At 39.4% G+C, this 19,417-nt stretch overlaps 1 protein-coding gene across 3 annotated transcripts in view; it reads right to left on the minus strand.

Annotated features, from left to right (window-relative positions):
• Positions 1–19,417, minus strand: part of Yes1 (YES proto-oncogene 1, Src family tyrosine kinase) — a 66,562-nt gene that overhangs the window by 28,720 nt on the left and 18,425 nt on the right. For 2 of the 3 annotated variants that reach the window (XR_005283769.1, XM_038315481.1), the window contains exon 2: positions 1,718–1,990. Coding sequence is in view for 2 of the 3 variants with exons in the window: in XM_038315481.1 (XP_038171409.1) it covers positions 1,718–1,982 (265 nt within the window). In the remaining variant the exon portion in view is untranslated. Of the gene's footprint in view, positions 1–1,717; positions 1,991–12,656; positions 12,751–19,417 lie in introns of all 3 variants that reach the window. The other variant, XM_038315482.1, reaches the window with a different exon arrangement.

Consider the following 19,417-nt stretch of genomic DNA (forward strand, 5'->3'; position numbering starts at 1 on the left):
CCATAAATGGAATATTTTAAATAAGTAAATTGCTTTAAGTGTTGAAAGATCTGCAAAGAGTTGGGGGGAGGATTGTGGGAGGTGAAAAGAATCAAAATATATTGTATGCATGCACAAAATTTGCAACAAATAAAAATAGTAATTTTTAAATTTTTTTTAAGTAACTAAAGAAATGCCTTTTTGTATCAACATTTATTTACTCTAGCTGTTTTTAATTACTCCCTTTCCCAAGTAATGTCAAGGCTTATGTTAGGTATCAGAAATAGCACCCTGGTCACTGGGTGGCTGAAATTAGAACTGTGATCAATAATATCTACCACTGTCCGAATGCTAATAGATATAGTGTGTTACAGTCTTCTGGCTACTTCCAGAAGTGAGCAGAAAGAGAAAGACAAATGCACACACAGTCCATGCTTGTAGAAGATTTCTACTTTTTGTCCCCACTGATTATTAATAAGGTCATGAGCCATTCCATTTGTCCTTGGTACCTGTTTACACCCAAGGTTAGGGTAGGCACTCCAAAGATTAAAAAAAGAGAGACACGAAAGTAACACCATGCCTTGCTGACATTATGGAACTCTCACATCGGGGAATCCTGGAACTCACCCTTTTTAAAGACAGTTGTGCTTTGTCATTTCAAGAGAAAAGCATCCTCATGTGGGGCTTTGAGCAAAAAAGAGCTATTTTCTTTCTTTTTAAAATCCACACTTTAAGACTACCTGATTCCACGGCTAGTTGTCAACTATCACTTCTTGCCATCCCCTGAAAGGCAGCAACAATGTAGCAAATGGGGTTTTGCACTTGAGTACTAAATCTGTTGCTTATCAGCTGTCACTCTGGAGGAAACAACACCGAGCTTCAGAATTTTCCTTCTTAAAATCAGTACCTGGGCCAGTGAGATGGCTTAGCTAATAAGGCTGTCTGCTGCCAACACTGATGATCTCAGTTCAATTCCCATAACCAATACGGTGAAATGAGAGAACTGACTCCTGCAAACTGTCCTCTGTGCACTATGGAGCATGTAAGAGCACAAACACAAAATAAATAAATTCAATAAACTCAGTATCTAATAAATAGTGTGCTATTGTTACTAAACTGACATATAATTAACATTTATTAAATAAATAATACAGCATTTTACAGTCCTAAAATGCTAACAAAATGCTGGGGTAGAGAAGGAAGGATATTTTTAAATCCTTGTATTTCCAGTGTCTGCCACAATTACTTAATGAGTTAATGAAACAATTTATGGTATAATTCAGTCAATAGTCACTGTTAGTTATCATCAAACGTCCCAGAACTCTACCATGTATATATTAAGACTTCAAGGCTGGAGATACAGCTCCGTGCTAGCCTAGCATGTTTTGTTGGAGGCCTTGCTTTTGATCCTCAGCTTAAAAGGAAGGAAAGAAAGAGAGAGCGAGAGAGAGAAAGAGCGAGAGAGCGAGAGAGAGAGAGAGAGAGAGAGAGAGAGAAAGAGAGAAAGAGAGAAAGAGAGAAAGAAAAGAAAAAGAAAGAAAGACAGACAGACAGACAGACAGACAGACCCCAAAACATTGAGAGTAATGCAGCTACACGGTCAGACTGCCTTTTGTTAAAGGCTTTATTTGCTCATCCAACTTTTTGGAAAATCTGCTAAACAGTGGCCATACCTGAAGTATGTAAAGTATGTAAAGTCCAAGGTTATATTTTCTGCATCTGACAATTTAAATCTCACCTGTTAAACCTGTAGGATATGAACTTGGCACCACTGAGAATGAGGAAGATGCTCCTCCAAAAGGAGTCACTCCAGAGGACCCTCCAAATGGTGTCATGGAAAGATTGTTAAAATTGACAGATGTTCCCTTTGTGGAAGAGGTTGGGGCAGCTGTAGTGTGTTCCATTCCATAATGACTGGCACTTGTGCTTACAGGCTCCTGAGGGTTTTCCGGTGTATATTTAATGGCTGGACTTTTGTTTTCTTTACTTTTAATGCAGCCCATTATCAAACCTGCAGAGGCAATAAGGCAAATATTTGAGAATTAGTTAACATACCGGGAACTTCAAAAAGACAAAATTGAGCTGGGCAGTGGTTGTGCATGCCTTCAACCTTAGCACTCCAGAGGCAGAGGCAGGCTGAACTCTGAGTTTGAGGTCAGCCTGGTCTACAGAGCTAGTTCAGGACAGCCAGGGATACACACAAAAACTCTGTCCAGAAAAACAAAGCAAAACAAATATATGAAAGAGCAATTAACAACAACACAAATATTAAGTTACACTTTTGATTATTACTTTGGAAAATTCTAAGTCAATATTTAAGGCTGAAATTTATCCAAAAATATGTAATACCCACAAAGTATGTTCAGCTGCATTATGTTGAACTGAATATTAGTATAACAAGTTTACAAAATTATCTAAATACAAAGTCCAAATATTAAGAAAATATTAATAACTAAAGTCTGAAAGAATAGCAATCATATAAAAGAGTTTAAAATATGAAAGAAAACACAATTTTAATTCTGAGTAGGCTGATGGTGAAATGTCCTATCAGTTCAAAAAAATGACTGTAATTACTAACTACCCATTTCCTCTCACAGTTTCCTTAATTACTTTCCTACCTTCTTCATACAGCATGACTTCAGCTGGATCATTGATTGCTATTTTGAGATATTTGTACACTGTGTGAAGATGTATGGCTGTGATTGGTTTAATAAAAAGCTGAATGGCCAATTGTTAGGAAGGAGAGTTTATGCGGGACTTCTGGGCAGAGAGAACAACTCAGGATGATGAATCTAGGCACATAGCATTAGTCAATGAGACACCAGGGGAGTCAGATGTACAGAATGGAGGAGAGGTGAAGAGATTAATAGAAACGAGTTAATTTAACTTATAAGAGCTAGTGAAACAAGCCTAAGCTAAGGCCAAGTTTTTGTAATTAATAAGTCTCCAAGTCATTACTTAGGGGCTGGCAGTGCAAAGAAAGTCCAACAGGACTCATTACACACATCCCTTCAAGAGCCACAGACATTTTCCTCTGCTCACCTATAAAGTCTTCTATTAGTACTCCTGACTTGTCTCCCCTTTCCTCTTAATATTCTCTTGGTCCTTACAGCGAATATAGGGAATTTTCTTTAAGTCTCCTCTTCCTTAGCCAAATTAAAAATCTAAACCTGATTAATCTACTTTTTATATACCTCTTATTTTCCTCCTCTTTCCACTTCCTCTTCAACAGCATAGGCGAGACTACCACTGTAGTTCAGTTCCAACAGTACCCTGCATTGACACATAGAAGCCCCTACTGCTGTCCATCTCATTTCAAATGTTAAAAATGCAAAGTGTGGTTTTATTTTAAAGTAACTGTCAGGTGTACAAGAGTTAAAAGACATTTGGTGGTGACCAGGCCGGGAGGGGTTGGTGGTAACATGTTTTAAAGCAGTGGTTCTCAACCCGTGGGTAGCTACCACTTTGGCAAATATTTACATTTACATTACTATTCACAACAGTAGCAAAATTATAGTTACAAAGTAGCAATGAAAATAATTTTATGGTTGGGGGTCACCACAACATGAGGAACTATATTAAAGGGTCCCAGCACTATGAAGGTTGAAAAATACTAGTTTAGTGGGTAAACAAACCTGCCAGTAAAGCTGGGTGTGGTGGAGATCACCTTTAATCCCTGCACTCAGGGAGGTAGAGACTGGTGGATCTGAGTCCAAGGCCAGTCTGGTCTACAAAGTTCTGGCCAGTCAGGGCTGTTACACAGAGAAACCCTGTCTCAAACCTGGTGAACAGACTTCCACCCCAGGAACTCACATAAAAAGCTGGAGGTAGTAGTATATACCTGTAATCCCAGCAATCTGACTGTGAAATGGGAGGCAAGCAGAAAAAAAAAGATTAAAAACTTGTGGGCCAGCTAACATGGAATACTGAGTACAGGAGAAACAAGGCAGACATTGCTTCAGCAAGGCAGGAGGCAAGAACTGACTTTTTGCAATTAAAAAGATAATTTTTCAAATTGCTAATTTCATGTATAAGGGTATTTTGTCTGCATGCATGCTTGTGTACCATGTATGTGCCTGATACCCATAGAATCCCTGGAACTGGAGTTATAGACATTGGGAGTTGCCATGTAGGAGCTAGAAATCAAACCCAGTTCCTCTGGAGGAGCAGCCAGTGCTCTTAACCACTAAGCCATCTCTTCAGCCAAATACCTGACTTTTTTTTCCTTTGTTTCTTTTGAAGAACTCTTGAAAGTTGTCCTCTGATCTATACATGTGTGTCATGGCGCAGATGCACACACACACACAATAAATGCAGATTTTCGAAAGACCAGACTATGTTTTATGGATTGCTTTGAGTTCTAAGCTACTGACTTAGGTATATGTTAACATAAATTATTAGAACAAAAAGAGGAGCAAGGGAAGGAGGGGGTCCTCCTCTTTTTATGAAAGGTCCCACAGAAAGTGTAAGAAACAAAATACTGTTAAATCTGCAAAGTGCTAGAGGGGAGAGAGGTACAAAATATCACAGAACATAAGAGTGTTTAAGTAAGTCCCTGCATGCTCAGGAAAGGAAGTGGTGCAAAGGACGTGGGTGTTGCTGCAATTTAAGATTCTTGTAGACTATGAACTCAAAAATGAAAATAATGGAAATCCTTCCTCTTGGACACTATCAAAATTTTTACATAAAATGCCACCCAATTAACTGAGGTATGCGCCCATTTCATGAGAGGTTCAACTGTGTTTTGGTGAACGTGTCAAACTTCACAAACAACACTATAATCACGACATACAAGGTTTTTAACATCCCTTACTCAGACAATTCCCAAACATAGCCCTAGGTAACCACTAATCGGTTGCTTCTATTTAAAGATTCATCTTTTCTAGTTTTACATAGAGGTAATTACAAAAGCAATCTTTTGTATCTTCTAAAAGTCAAATAAATACTGTGAGCCGGGCGGTGGTGGCGCAAGCCTTTAATTCCAGCACTCGGGAGGCAGAGGCAGGCGGATCTCTGTGAGTTCGAGGCCAGCCTGGTCTAAAAGAGCTAGTTCCAGGACAGGCTCTAAAAAAGCTGCAGAGAAACCCTGTCTCGAAAAACCAATAAATAAACAAACAAACAAATAAATAAATAAATACTGTGAATCTGAGATAGCTTCACAATGTTATCATCAGCTCATTAATTTTTGTTGACATTTTTGTTAAATGAGTTATTTATTCCACTTTAGGGTTATTCCAGCAAATCTTTGGGCTATTTTTCCTCTCCAGCCTCAGCAACAGCTAGGAATGGAACTGGTTGGCCATATGAGATAAACTATAGACGCCTTTGCTCTATGAAGCTATTTATCTGTTTTCTTTATAATCTGTTTTACTATAAACCCTCACAGAGTCATGTGAATTCCAGTTGCTTTACAAAAATAATATTTCCTTCTCAAAAAGTCATATGTATACTTGGATCTGGGTACACCTAAACATCAATATAGCTATCATTTCACTCTATTTAGGAAGCTTTAAAATAGACATCTGCTGATATCAAAAGGAAGCCAACAATACAAAATGCATCTGGATGAGCTGGTGTTAAATATATTTACTACAAAACTATTAAGACCATCAAAAAGAACGTGTCGTTCCCTGCGAGCTCCATACAGACCAGTACTTGGTGGACATAGGAGATAAGACAACAGTGGCCCTGGGATCCCAGACCCCTACTCCCTAAAACCTAGACGTGGGACAAAGGCCAGGGCCCCCTCTCCCCAGGTGCCTTAGGCATTCCTAGCACCAGCAGGGAGCTGTTCTACTCAACAGCCATCTACCCCACCCCAAGGCGTCCTTCCCTGCTAGCTTCTAGCAGACAAATACTTGGTGGACATAGGAGCACCAGTAGGAAGCTTATCTGCTAGACAGACATAAAGCTCCCTGGAGACCAATTCTTGGTGGACATAAGAGACAATAAGACTCGAAGGAAGAGATGGGAAGGCGCCAATGCAAGAACTCCTCCAACATCCTAAAAAGCATCATGGTACCACCAGAATCCAGCGGACACACAACAGGAAGACTTGGTCATCCTAACCCAGAAGATATAGAAAAAAAATGACTTTAAACGTTACTTATTGAGAATGATGGAGACCCTTAGAACGGAAGTGAAAAACTCCCTTAAAGAAACAGAGGAGAAGACAACCAAGAAGCTGGAAGAAATTAATAAATCCCTCAAAGAAACCGAAGAAAACCAAGAAAAAGCAATAAAACAGGTGAAGGAAACAGTTCAAGATTTGAAGACTGAAATAGAGGTAATAAAGAAAACACAAACCGAGGGAACTCTGGAAATGGAAAATCTGGGTAAACAAACAGGACCTACAGAGACAAGTGTAACTAACAGAATACAAGAGATTAAAGAAAGAATCACAGGCACTGAAAATTCTATTGAAGAAATAAACTCAGTGGACAAAGAAAACACTAAATCCAACATATTCTTAACACAAAACATTCAGGAAAACTGAGACACCAAGAAAAGACCAAACCTGACAATAATAGGGGTAGAAGAAGAATTCTAGCTCAAAGGCACAGAAAATATATTCAACAAAATTATAGAAGAAAACTTTCCCAACCTAAAGAAGGATATGCCTATGAAGGTACAAGAAGCTTAGAGAACACCAAATAAACTGGATCAAAAAACAAAAAACCCATGCCCTCGACATATAATAATCAAAACACAAAACATACAGAACAAAGAAAGAATACTAAGAACTGCAAAAGAAAAAGGTCAAGTAACATATAAAGGAAAACCTATCAGAATTACACCTGACTTCTCAGTGGAAACCATGAAAGCCAGAAGGTCCTGGATAGATGTGCTACAGACACTAAGAGACCATGGATGCAAGTCCAGTATACTGTACCCAGCAAAGCTTTCATTCACCATTGATGGAGAAAACAAGATATTCAATGACAAAAACAGATTTAAACAGTACATATACACAAACCCAGCCTTACAGAAAGTACTAGAAGGAAAGCCATGACCCAAGGAAGCTAACTACACCCACAATAACACAGGCATCTGATAACCCCTCCCCACCAGCATAACCCAAAGAAGGGAAACACACAAACACTACTACCAAAAGATAACTGGAATTAACAACCACTGGCCATTAATATCGCTTAATATCAATGAACTCAATTCACCTACAAAAAAACACAGGCTAAGAGAATAGATACGAAAACAGGATCCAGCATTCTGCTGTTTACAAGAAATACACCTCAACCTCAAAGACACACACTACCTCAGAATAAAGAGAAAAGGTTTTCCAATCAAACGGACCTAAGAAACAAGCAGGTGTGGCTAACCTGATATCTAATAAAATTGATTTCAAACTAAAATCAATCAGAAGAGATGGAGAAGGACATTTTATACTCATAACAGGAACAATTCATCAAGATGAAGTCTCAATCCTGAATATCTATGCCTCTAATTCAAGAGCACCCACTTATGTAAAAGAAACATTACTGAAACTTGAATCGCACATCAAACCCCACACACTAATAGTAGGAGATTTCAATACTCCTCTCTCCCAATGGACTGGTCAAACAGACAGAAACTTAACAGAGAAATAAGAGAACTAACATATGTAATGGATCAAATGGACTTAAAAGACATCTATAGAACATTCCACCCAAACAAAAAATATACTTTCTTCTCAGCATCTCATGGAACCTTCTCTAAAATTGATCACATTCTTGGTAACAAAGCAAACACCCGCAGATACAAAAAAATATTGAAGTAATCCACTGTGTCTTATCAAATCACCATGGAGTAAAAAAAAAACAATAAACCTACTTTCAGAAAGACTACAAACTCATGGAAACTGAACAGTCAACTAGTGAACCACTCCTGGGTCAAAAAAGAAATTAAAATCTTCCTTGAATTCAATGAAAATGAAGACACAACATACCCAAACCTATCAGACAATATGGAAGCAATGCTAAGAGGTCAATAGCACTAAGTGCCCACATAAGGAAAATGGAGAAAGCTCACATCAATGACCTAACAGCATGCCTGAAAAAAACAGAAGCAGACTTACCCAAAAGGAGAAGAATACAGGAAATAATCAAGTTGAGGGCTGAAATCAACAAAACAGAAACACAGAAAACAATCCAAAGAATCAATGAAACAAAGAGATGTTTTTTTGAGAAAATCAACAAGACTGACAAACCCTTATCCAAACTAATCAAAAGGCAAAAGGAGAACATGCAAATTAACAAGCTCAGAACTGAAAAGGGGGCAGAACAACGGACACTGAGGAAATTCAGAGAATCACTAGGTCCTACTACAAAAACCTGTACTCTACAAAACTGGAAAATGTAAAAGAAATGAACAATTTTCTAGATAGATACCACCTACCAAAATTAAATCAAGACTAGGAAAGCAACTTAAATAGACCTAAAAAATAATAGACAAAAAAAAAAAAAAAAAAAAAAAAAGCCCAGGGCCAAATGATTTTAGTGCTGAATTCTACCAGAACTTCAGAACTTCCAAGAAGAGCTAATACCTATACTCCTCAAAGTGTTCCACATAATAGAAACAGAAGGCTCACTGCCAAACTCTTTTTAAGAAGCTACAGATACCCTGATACTAAAACCACACAAAGACTCAACCAAGAAAGAGAATTACAGACCAATCTCACTCATGAACGTGGATTCAAAAATTCTCAATAAAATTCTGGCAAACCAAATCCAAGAACACATCAAAAAAATCACCCATTATGATCAAGTAGGCTTCATCCCAGAGATGCAGGGCTGGTCCAACATATGAAAATCAATGTAATCCATCATATAAATACACTGAAAGAAAAAAAACCACATGATTATTTCGTTGGCTGCAGAAAAAGCATTTGACAAAATTCAATACCCCTTTATGATAAAGGTCTTGGAGAGATTAGGGATACAAGGATCATATCTTAATATAATAAAAGCAATATACAGCAAACAGACAGCTAACATCAAATTAAATGGAGAGAAACTCAAAGCTATTCCACTAAAATCAGGAACAAGACAAGGCTGTCTGCTCTCTCCATATCTCTTCAATGTAGTTCTTGAAATTTTAGCAATAGCAATAAGACAGAATAAGAAGATCAAGGGAATTCAAATCGGAAAGGAAGAAGTTAAACTTTCATTATTTGCAGATGATATAAGAGTGTATATGAGTGACCCCCAAAAACTTTACCAGAGAACTCCTACAGCTGTTAAATACCTTCAGTGATGTGGCAAGATACAAGTTCAACACAAAAAGATCAGTAGCCCTCCTATACACAAATGATAAAGAAGCTGAGAGGGAAATCAGAGAAACATCACCTTTCACAATAGCCACAAACCACATAAAATATCTTGGGGTAACACTAACAAAGGACGTGAAAGACCTATGTGACTAGAACTTTATGTCTTTGAAGAAAGAAATTGAAGATACCAGAAAATGGAAAGATCTCCCATGCTCTTGGATAGGAAGGATCAACATAGTAAAAATGGCAATCTTACCAAAGGCAATCTATAGATTCAATGCAATCCCCAATTCTTCACAGACCTTGAAAGAAGGATACTCAACTTCATATGGAAAAACAAGAAACACAGGATAGCCAAAACAGTCCTGTACAATAAAGGAACTGCCGGAGGCATTACCATCTCTGACTTCAAACTCTTATTACAGAGCTACACTAATGAAAACAGCTTGGTATTGGCATAAAAACAGAGACAATGACCAATGGAATCAAATTGAAGACCTGGATATTAATTCACACACCTATGAACACCTGATTTTTGACAAGAAAGCAAAAAATTATACAATGGAAAAAAGAAAGCATCTTCAACAAATGGACCTCCTGAAAATGAGAAGTTTCTGTAAGCATAGCACAAAGTCAGTAAGACAAAAAGGCAGCCTACTGAATGGGAAAAAAAATCTTCACCAACCCCACATCAGACCTTCAAAATATATAAAGAACTCAAGAAATTAGACATTAAAATTCTAAATAACCCAATTAAAAAGTGGTGTACTGAACTAAACAGAATTCTCAGCAGAAGAATTTCAAATGGCCAAAAGATACTTAAGGACATGTTCTATCAGGGAAATGCAAATCAAAACAACCTTGAGATACCATCTTACACCTGTCAGAATGGCTAAGATCAAAAACACTAATGATAGCTTATGCTGGAGAGGTTGTGGAGCAAAGGGAACACTCATCCATTGCGGGTAGGAATGCAAACTTGTGCAACCACTTTGGAAATCAGTGTGGCAGTTCCTCAGAAAACTGGGAATCAACCTACCTCAGGATCCAGCAATTCCACTCTTGGGAATATATCCAAAAGATGCTCAATCATACTACAAGAGCATTTCTTCAACTATGTTCATAGCAGCATTATTTGTAATAGCTAGGACCTGGAAACAACCCAGATGTCCCTCAACTGAAGAATGGATAAAGAAAGTGGGGTACATCTACACATTAAGAGTACTACTCAGCAGTCTTGAATTTTGCATGCAAATAGATGGAATTAGAAAATATCCTGAGTGAGGTAAAACTCAGACCCCCCAAAAATGAATATGGTATGTACTCACTCATAAATGGATACTAGTCATAAATAAAGGGCAACAAGCCTACAGCTCAGGATGCTAGAGAAACTAATAAGGTGAACCCAAAGAAAAGCATATATAGACCCACCTGGGAATTGGAATCAGACAAAAATTTGGGAGCGGGGAGGAGGGGATGGGGGGAAAAAGGGGGGTGGAGGAGAACTTGAGGGAATGGGACGGACTAGATGGAGGAAGGACAGATATGAGAGCAAGGAAAGAGATATCTTGATTGAGGGAGCCATTATGGAGTTAGCAAGAAACCTGGCTCTAGAAAAATACCCAAGAACCCACAGGAATGAACTCAGCAGAGACCCTAAGCAACAGAGGAGAGGGTGTCTGAACTGACCTTACCCTGTAGTTACACTGATGATTATCTAAAATATCACCATAGAACCTTCGTCCAACAACAGATGGGGAACAGAGGCAATGACCCACATCGGAGCACTGGACTGAACTCCCAAGATCCAGTTGAAGAGTGGAGGGAGTGAGAGTATGAGCAAGGAATTCAAGACCACGAGGGGTTCATCCACTGAGACAGTTTGCTCGAGCTAATGGGATCTCACCAACTCCAACTGGACTGGCAGTGAACGAGCATGGGAACAAGCAAGCCCCCCTGAAAGGGGTTGACAGCTGGGGCAGACTGAAGGGCCACTGATAGTGACATTGGGATGTGTCTCTACTCCTTATACGGGCTTCATGGGATCCTATTCTCTTTGGATGTAAACCTTGCTCAACCTAGATGTAGTAGGGACGGCCTTGGACTTTCCACAGGGCAGGGTGCATGGCACTCCCTTAGGGTCTGTGGAGGGAGAGGGAGGGGACTGGGAGGAGGGAGGGAGTTGGAATATGGATTGGTATGTTTTTAAGTAATAAAAAAAGAAAAAAAAAGAAAATTGCTTTTAAAAGAAAAAATAAAACCATCAGAACTGAGTTCTAGTTTAGTGGTGGAAACAGTGGTCAGGACCTGAATCTTACCACTATCTAGTTTGCCTCATTAGAGAGGTTATTTTACTGCAGTAGACAACAATTAATATAGGGAGCCACCACTAGTCAAACTGTAGACAATAAGTTAGCCACGGAATGTTTAGTCCCAAGTGTGGTAGCTACATCACCCCCTCCCTGCAAGGTCCAGAGACTATCAAGGAAGAAGGGGGTTGGAAAGACTAAAGAAGACAGAGGCTGGAAAGGGCTCCGGTGAAATAGTGTTTTCTGGACATGATTGGGGCATTGATAGCTGTAGCTGCCTGTACAAGATCAAGAGAGGCAAATTCCAGCATTGATGGGGATGCACTTATGATGCTCCTTCCCTAGCTGAGAGCTACTGTCAGCTGACTGCGAGTCAACTCCCACTGTGGATAGGAGTCAAGTTTCTTCAGGCTTGTGGCCTCTAGTAGCACATCAATAAATAGTTCAGTGGATGGCCCTACACCCAAATGCACAGAGACAGTTCTTCTCTTACTGGACTTAATGGGTTACAAATGCGGAGGGGGCACAAAGCTGAAATAGAGTACAAGGGACCAGGAGTCAATATGATAAAATACATTATATACATGTTTAAACTTCTCAAAGAATAGATCAAAAAAATTTAATAATCTGTTTTGTTTCAAAATCTTGTAAGAAAAAAGTTGTAGCAGTACTAAGAAATGATGCTGGATACTAAAATGGTCGAGTACTTGATTTCAAGTTTTTAGCCTCTTAATACTGCCCACCTCCCAACATTTATTCTAGCAAATTCAACTTCCTGCTTCCTCACTTTTACTTAAAATATAATATAATATTTTTTTTTTTTTTTGGTTTTTCGAGACAGGGTTTCCCTGTAGTTTCTAAAGCCTGTCCTGGAGCTAGCTCTTGTAGATCAGGCTGGCCTCGAACTCAGAGATCCGCCTGCCTCTGCCTCCCGAATGCTATAATATTTTTATTGCTTGCTAATAATTTAATTATTAATGCTTGCCATTAATTTAAAATTGAGGGGGCCCTGCTCATCATTTCTCTCTCTAGCACTCCACAGGGCTTCCTAGAAACCAGACAACAGAACCCAACCCTTGACCTGGCATTTCAGGGTAACTTACCTATTACCTGCTTATCTTCCAAAAACAGTCTTGGGGTTGAGTGAAAGACCAGTAAGATCTTATCTGAGAAAAATCAAGATGCAGAATACAGAGTCTTGTAAGGAGAGACAACAGTGTGTTGAAAAGCCATGGAAAAGAAAAAAACAATGTATTTTTAAAACCATAAGTAATTCAGACTGGAAGTACAACATAATAGTAAGAGAAGCAATGAAGCCAGATACCACTAATAAAGGTGCTGATTTTGGGGCTGGGGATGGAGCTCAGTTTGTTAAGATGATTTGCCTTGCATGCACCATGTATTGGTGCTTGCATGTGTTATATCTCTGGCACCACGTAAAACCAGGCCTCAGTACTCAAGAGGAGACAGAAGTGGGAAGATCAAAACTTCAAAGTCATTCTCAGCTACACAGAGAGTTAAAGGCCAGTCTAGGCTACTGGAGATCCTGTCTCAAAAGATCGTTTCCTCCCACAAATAACATTTTATATGTTTTTTAAACTTTCTTTTAAAAGAAAATCAATGAACTGTAGCTTAGTTCTAACCAATTTTACAGAACAAACAGCCTCATATTTAGATTTCTCCTAGACTCAAACATAGCAAAAAGTTTTAGAGAAACAGTTTTCCTACATCGATTTTATAACTCAAAACTTTCCAATTATAAATATCAGAACTTCCTTACTTTTAGCTGGGCATGGTCGGACATGTCTTTAATCCCAGCACTAGGGAGCAGAAGCAGGTGGATTTCTAAGTTCCAGAACAGTCAGGGTTACATAGTGAAACACTGTCTCAAAAAATAATTCTTATATACATACATATATATATATATATATATATTTAATTTAAAATTTCCACCTCCTCCCTCCTCCCACTTCCCTTCCCCCTCCCCCTCCTCCTCCTGCTCCCCCTCCAGGCCAAAGAGCAGTCAGGGTTCCCTACCCTATGGGAAGTCCAAAGGCCTCCCCACTCCCCCTGAGTGCCCCTGAGGGCAAGGGCAAAGAGTTCTGGTTTCTTAGCCAGGGGCTTGCTCAGTTGAATTGACTCACTCCTTCTGAATATGTCATCCAAATCCAAAAAATTCACTTATTAGAACCTGCTTTCTAACAAGTGTTTGGTAAAGCTGGAATGAATCTGAGGTAGGGTTTTTAATGCCTCTGGCTCAGCCTGCAGGTCCAGGAAGGTAAGCATCCAAACAGACAAGGCTCTCACAAAGCCCGTCCATGCAATAGAATCAAAACCCAGTGTCCTTGGCTTCTCAGTCAGCCTACACTGTCAGTAACATTCAGAGAGTCCAGTTTGATCACATGCTCCATCAGTCCCATTCCAACTGGCCTTGGTGATCTACCATTAGATCAGCCCCACCGTCTCAGTGGGTGGACACACCCCTCGTGGTCCTGACTTCTTTGCTCATGTTCTCCCTCCTTCTGCTCCTCATTTGGACCTTGGGAGCTCAGTCCAGTGCTACAATGTGGGTCTCTGTCTCTATCTCCATCCATCACCAGATGAAGGTTCTTGGAACTAGTTAAATCTTTCAGTCAGTCCACTGAGGGCAAGGGCATAGAGTTCTGGTTTCTTAGCCAGGGGCTTGCTCAGTTGAATTGACTCACTCCTTCTGAATATGTCATCCAAATTCAAAAAATTCACTTATTAGAACCTGCTTTCTAACAAGTGTTTGGTAAAGCTGGAATGAATCTGAGGTAGGGTTTTTAATGCCTCTGGCTCAGCCTGCAGACAGAATAGACTATCATGATATACAGTATGTTAAGGTCATTTAAAAACAGATGATAGTATTTATCTTCCCAGTTTTATTTCCCACACAATCCTAACCTGTTACTAGGAGTAGACATAGCTATTATATATTACATGTGAGGAACCTGGAGCTGAGGAAAGCTGTCTTCTTAAAGGAGATGTGGCTCAGTGGGAACCCAGGGTTACTGCCTTCTAAACTACGTTTTCCTCACTCTCTAGGAAAGCCTTGTATACATTGTATGTGCATAATGTTCATAGATAAGGTATTCAATATCAGTTCTTTCCAAAACTTTAGAAATAGGGTAACTTTACGGACAGGCAGCTCCACTACTTAATCTTAACACAAATCCACTCACTTTGAAAACAGCCCCCCACCTCTCACCAGTAACTTGCCCCTTTATTATTAGTAGAGACTAAAAACTCTCGGACTTAACAACTTTTGAATTTTTAAAAAGGATTTATATGTACGGTCTTTCCAATTTCAGCAAGCTAACCAACTGTGACATCATATATTGCAATCTGCTAAAGGACAAAGTTGTACTTCGGCATTTTGCCCAGATGGCTCCAGTTTACAACAACGTTCTAAATCTTTGAGAAAGCCTTCAGAAGGCTAGAGATTAGGGAGAATATGTGCCTAACATGTGTAATGGGTTTAGTCTCCAGCACTGTTAAAAAAAATTAATTTATAAACTTACTTTTAAAAGATACCAAACAAGAAATCTCTACCAGTTAAGCAATTCAAAGGGTTATAAATAGTCAATGATTTTTCTCTGGTTTCATTTTAAAACCTCCTTTAGTACAAAGCACAAAGGACAGGCAGGATCATAAGACAGAAAACATAGGAAGAGAGAAGTGGCAGACTACTACAGCGTATATATTATGTCTACTAAAAATAAAGAAATAATTTTCCAAGAGTCAAACAACAGAAAACATGGTCTACTGAAAACTGAGTTTGCAGGGCTCACTCTGGGAACTACCCCACCACACACACACACACACACACACACACACACACACACACATCAGATATACAAACTGACCTTGAAGAAGTAAGCCTTCACTTGCTAAGTCCTTGGAACTTTCTGGTTTCTTTTCTGATCTTCCTGCAGCAACTTAACATGCACTGGGATCCAGCCCAGTGCCACCATGCCCAGCTCATAGCTTCTTTAAAGAAGCCTTTAATAGATTGCCATGAGAAGGACCTGACCTGATGCAAAGAACTGTAAATAATTCATAATTTATTTTCTGCTGTGGGATACAACTTTTTGATGGTCATTTTAAGGGATATAATTTTTTAAATTTCAAATTAATGTAAAGCTTAAAGATTTAAAATTTTTACTATTGTTCTGATAAAGGAACAAAGCAATAAAATGACTCTTAGTAACATTGTTATACCTACAGATCAGTGTCTCACTCAGTTAACAGAGAAGCTTTTCCCTACAGTATATGGAAACTAATACAGAAACCCACAACCACACAACACACAGAAAGCGAGAGACCTTGGAACACCCAGTCCTAAATGGGATGTCTTCAACAAACCCTCCCCTCAGGGCTCAGGAAACTATGCAGAAGAAGAGCCAGAGGGGATGGATGCCACCAAGGGAAACAACAGGACTGTTGCACATATGAACTCCAGAGAATACAGCAGCATGTGAGGGGCCTGCACAGGTCTAATGCAGACAGGGTACCAGTGCTGAGAAGGGAAAGTAGACATCAGCACCCAATCCTAATCAAGAGGCCATCACCTATTGACAACTGCTGAGAAACGAAAAGTTAGTGTAGATACACAAACCACACTCTAAGGGTAGGTCCCATGCTTAGTAGTAGATGGACTACAACATGGACTGAAAGGGAATTCTGGAGATCTTTTGTTGTTTCACTTGGGTGTTTGTTGCCTTACTGGTCATTTTGAAATTTTATGTTTCGTGTTTGTATGCTTTTTGTCCTCTTTGTTTTTGTTGCTGTTTATATTCATTTTGCTTTATTCTTGTTTGCTTGTTTTTGGTTTTCTGGCCTATCTTTTTTAAGAGAGAGAAAAAGGAGGAATGGAGCTAGAAGGGTGAGCAAGTAGAGAGAAGGGGAAATGGAGATTAGAACATACTGTGTAAAAAGTATTTCCAAATAAGAAGAAAATGAATACATTTAAAACAACATGCTGAGCAGGGTAGGAGGAGAGGGGGGAGGGGCATAGACCGCTAATCCCAGAACTAAGGAGGCAGAGGCAGAAGGATCTCTGAGATCCAGGACAGCCAGAAATACACAAAGAAACCTTCTTTTAAGAAACAAAAACAAACAGACAAACAAAAACCCAGAAAATTTAAAACAATGGATTTGATAAACTAAGAACACAAAGGAAATTACCTTCAGTAAAACTTCAATCATTAGAAACAACTTAGTACACTTCTAGGTATCCGTCTATCAGATTTATCCTATTTTTGAGAATTTAAGCTACTTTGACATCTATAATAAGAACCTTTTAAAAATTAATTTTTTTAAAATTAACTTTTATAAAACTTTGCAAATAAAAGCATCATATACCAAAATTACCAAACCATAGTCTACACAATTTAGTGAACTCAGCCAGTTAGAACTGGCATTTGAAACAGAAACTGTGAAGCTTCCCACTAGACTTTTCAGCATCAAATGTATTTTATGTACTTACCTACCACCAAAATCAAAGCCCATGACAGAACTAGAATTAGAAAAACAATCAACTTTATACTCTTCAGTAATTGACATCTAGTACCTGCATTCAGTCCTGCATCTCCTCATATTTAGTAATTGACATCTAGTACCTGCATTCAGTCCTGCATCTCCTTATATTTAGATTTTCTTGTTTTCTTTTCTTCATGTTATACTGTGCATACGTGTAAAATCGTTTATGTATGTATTATTATTATTGGCAGAAAGGGTACCAACGCAGGAAGATCTTAGGCTAGCATGAGCTACATAGGATGACCCTAACTTTTTAGGGGGACGGGGTAGGTGTCAAGGCGGGTTTCTCTGTGTAGCCCTAGCTGTCCTGGAACTCTGTAGACAAGGCTGGCCTCGAACTCAAGAGATCCACCAGCCTCTGTCTCCCCTAATGCTGGGACTAAAGGTATGTACTGCCACCACAGGACAAGTTTTGAAATCTCTTAACACTTTAATAGCCAAACATGCTAAAAGTTGTTTTTCTCAAGTTAAAAATTCCATTAAGAAAGCTATGTCCTAGCTGGGTGGTGGGGGCGCATGTCTTTAATGCCAGCACTCAGGAGGCAGAGGCTGACTGATCTCTATGAGTTGGAGGCCATCCTGGTTTGGTTTAGCAGCCCACACAATGAAACATCTCTCTATACTTAGCTCCTTCACAGTCAAAAAATTTAAAGAAAACACAATAATACACAGAATCGACTCTCTGTGAATTTTTCATTTTTACATGGCTTATTTTTTTACTTCCTTTTAATCTATGACTATCTGTACCCTGTCTCTTTAAAGAATTTACCCTTTTTTTAAAGCATTAACTTTTTTTATGACTCTGTATACTCTTTATCTTTTCTCTCACAAGCCTACGTACATTTATACAACATTGTGACCCATTTAGAGGTCACTTATGTCTGAATCTGTCCTATTGCATTGTCTGTAATTCTCTACTGTCTTGGAGAGTTTTAAAATGCTAAGCAGCTTGGTTGCAGCTGCTCTGGATGTTGCCACTGCCTCTCTCCAATTTCAAAATGGTGGACGTACAATTTTTGCTAGCTTTGGGGCTGCCAGGTAGGAGCCATTCTCAGCACTTTAACTCTGAGAATGAGCGTGCAGCCCATAACCTCTTTTTTTCTGAATTACAGCCAAATCTGCCACAAAGAGCACTGCACAGCCTGGAAACATCTCTATGTATGGTGGCAGGAATCCGCCATGCTCTCCGGCCTGCCCAAGCATGATCCCACCGTCTGCCCAGACAGAAGAGCTCAGCCACGGGTATGATCTCAGATACTTTCCTCCCAACCCTGAGTGGGCACAGAAACACCTGGGCCCACAAATGTCATTGAAATGCTTAATATCTGGTGTTTGTATTGGCAGCACAGCCCAGGAAGCTGGGTTTTAAAACTGCGCGGCTTTTTTTCGGGGGGGGGGGGGGGTACGGCTGCTGAGTCAAGAAAAACTCTGTGCAGCACACCACCAGCAAACAGCAAAAAGCCGTGTTAAACTCTATATTTGTGTCTAGAAACTTGTTCAACCAATAAAAGCAACACATAGACAAAAGAACCTCCTACACCAAGACCCACCATGTGATTTCCTCTCCTGCCTTTCTGAGAGTCACCAGGGAGTTGCTTTGCTCTGTTTATTAAACCTGGACTTATTTATTCAACTTGACTGGCTTACTGCACCAGTGAAGGATACCTAATAACTGAGGATCCAATACTTATCACCCAGCACTCAGCAGGCAGAGCCAGGCCGATCTTTAAATTTGAGGCCAGTCTGATTTACAGAGTGAGTTCCAGGGCAACTAGGGCTGTAAACGGATACTGCACTTCATTTCCAGCCACCCAGACCCAAATAATCATACAGAAACTACGTTAATTAAAACACTGGTCAATGGGTCAGGCATATTCCTAGCTAGCTCTTACATCTTACATTAACCCATTTCTATTAATCTATGTATTGCCATGAGACTATGGCTTACTGGTGCTGGCATGTTACTCCTTTGATAGCTACAATCTCTCAGACTCCGCCTTCTTTCCTCTTCTACCTCTGCTTGGATTTCCCACCTTGCTATATTCTGCCCTGCCATAGGTCAAGGCAGCTTCTTTATTAACCAATGGTAATAAAACATATTCACAGCAAACAGAGGGAAATCCCATGTCACAGGGTGATGTAGGTGTGTCTTCTATCTGATAATTTCATTGGTTAATTAATAAAGAAACTGCCTGGCCCATTTGATAGACCGGCCCTTAGGTGGGTGGAGTAGACAGAACAGGAAGAAGGAAGTGAGGTAGATGGCTCAGTCAGATGCCACGCCTCTCCTAAATTAGTAGAT

This window comes from Arvicola amphibius, chromosome 18, assembly GCF_903992535.2.
Source record: "Arvicola amphibius chromosome 18, mArvAmp1.2, whole genome shotgun sequence".
NCBI lineage: Eukaryota > Metazoa > Chordata > Mammalia > Rodentia > Cricetidae > Arvicola > Arvicola amphibius.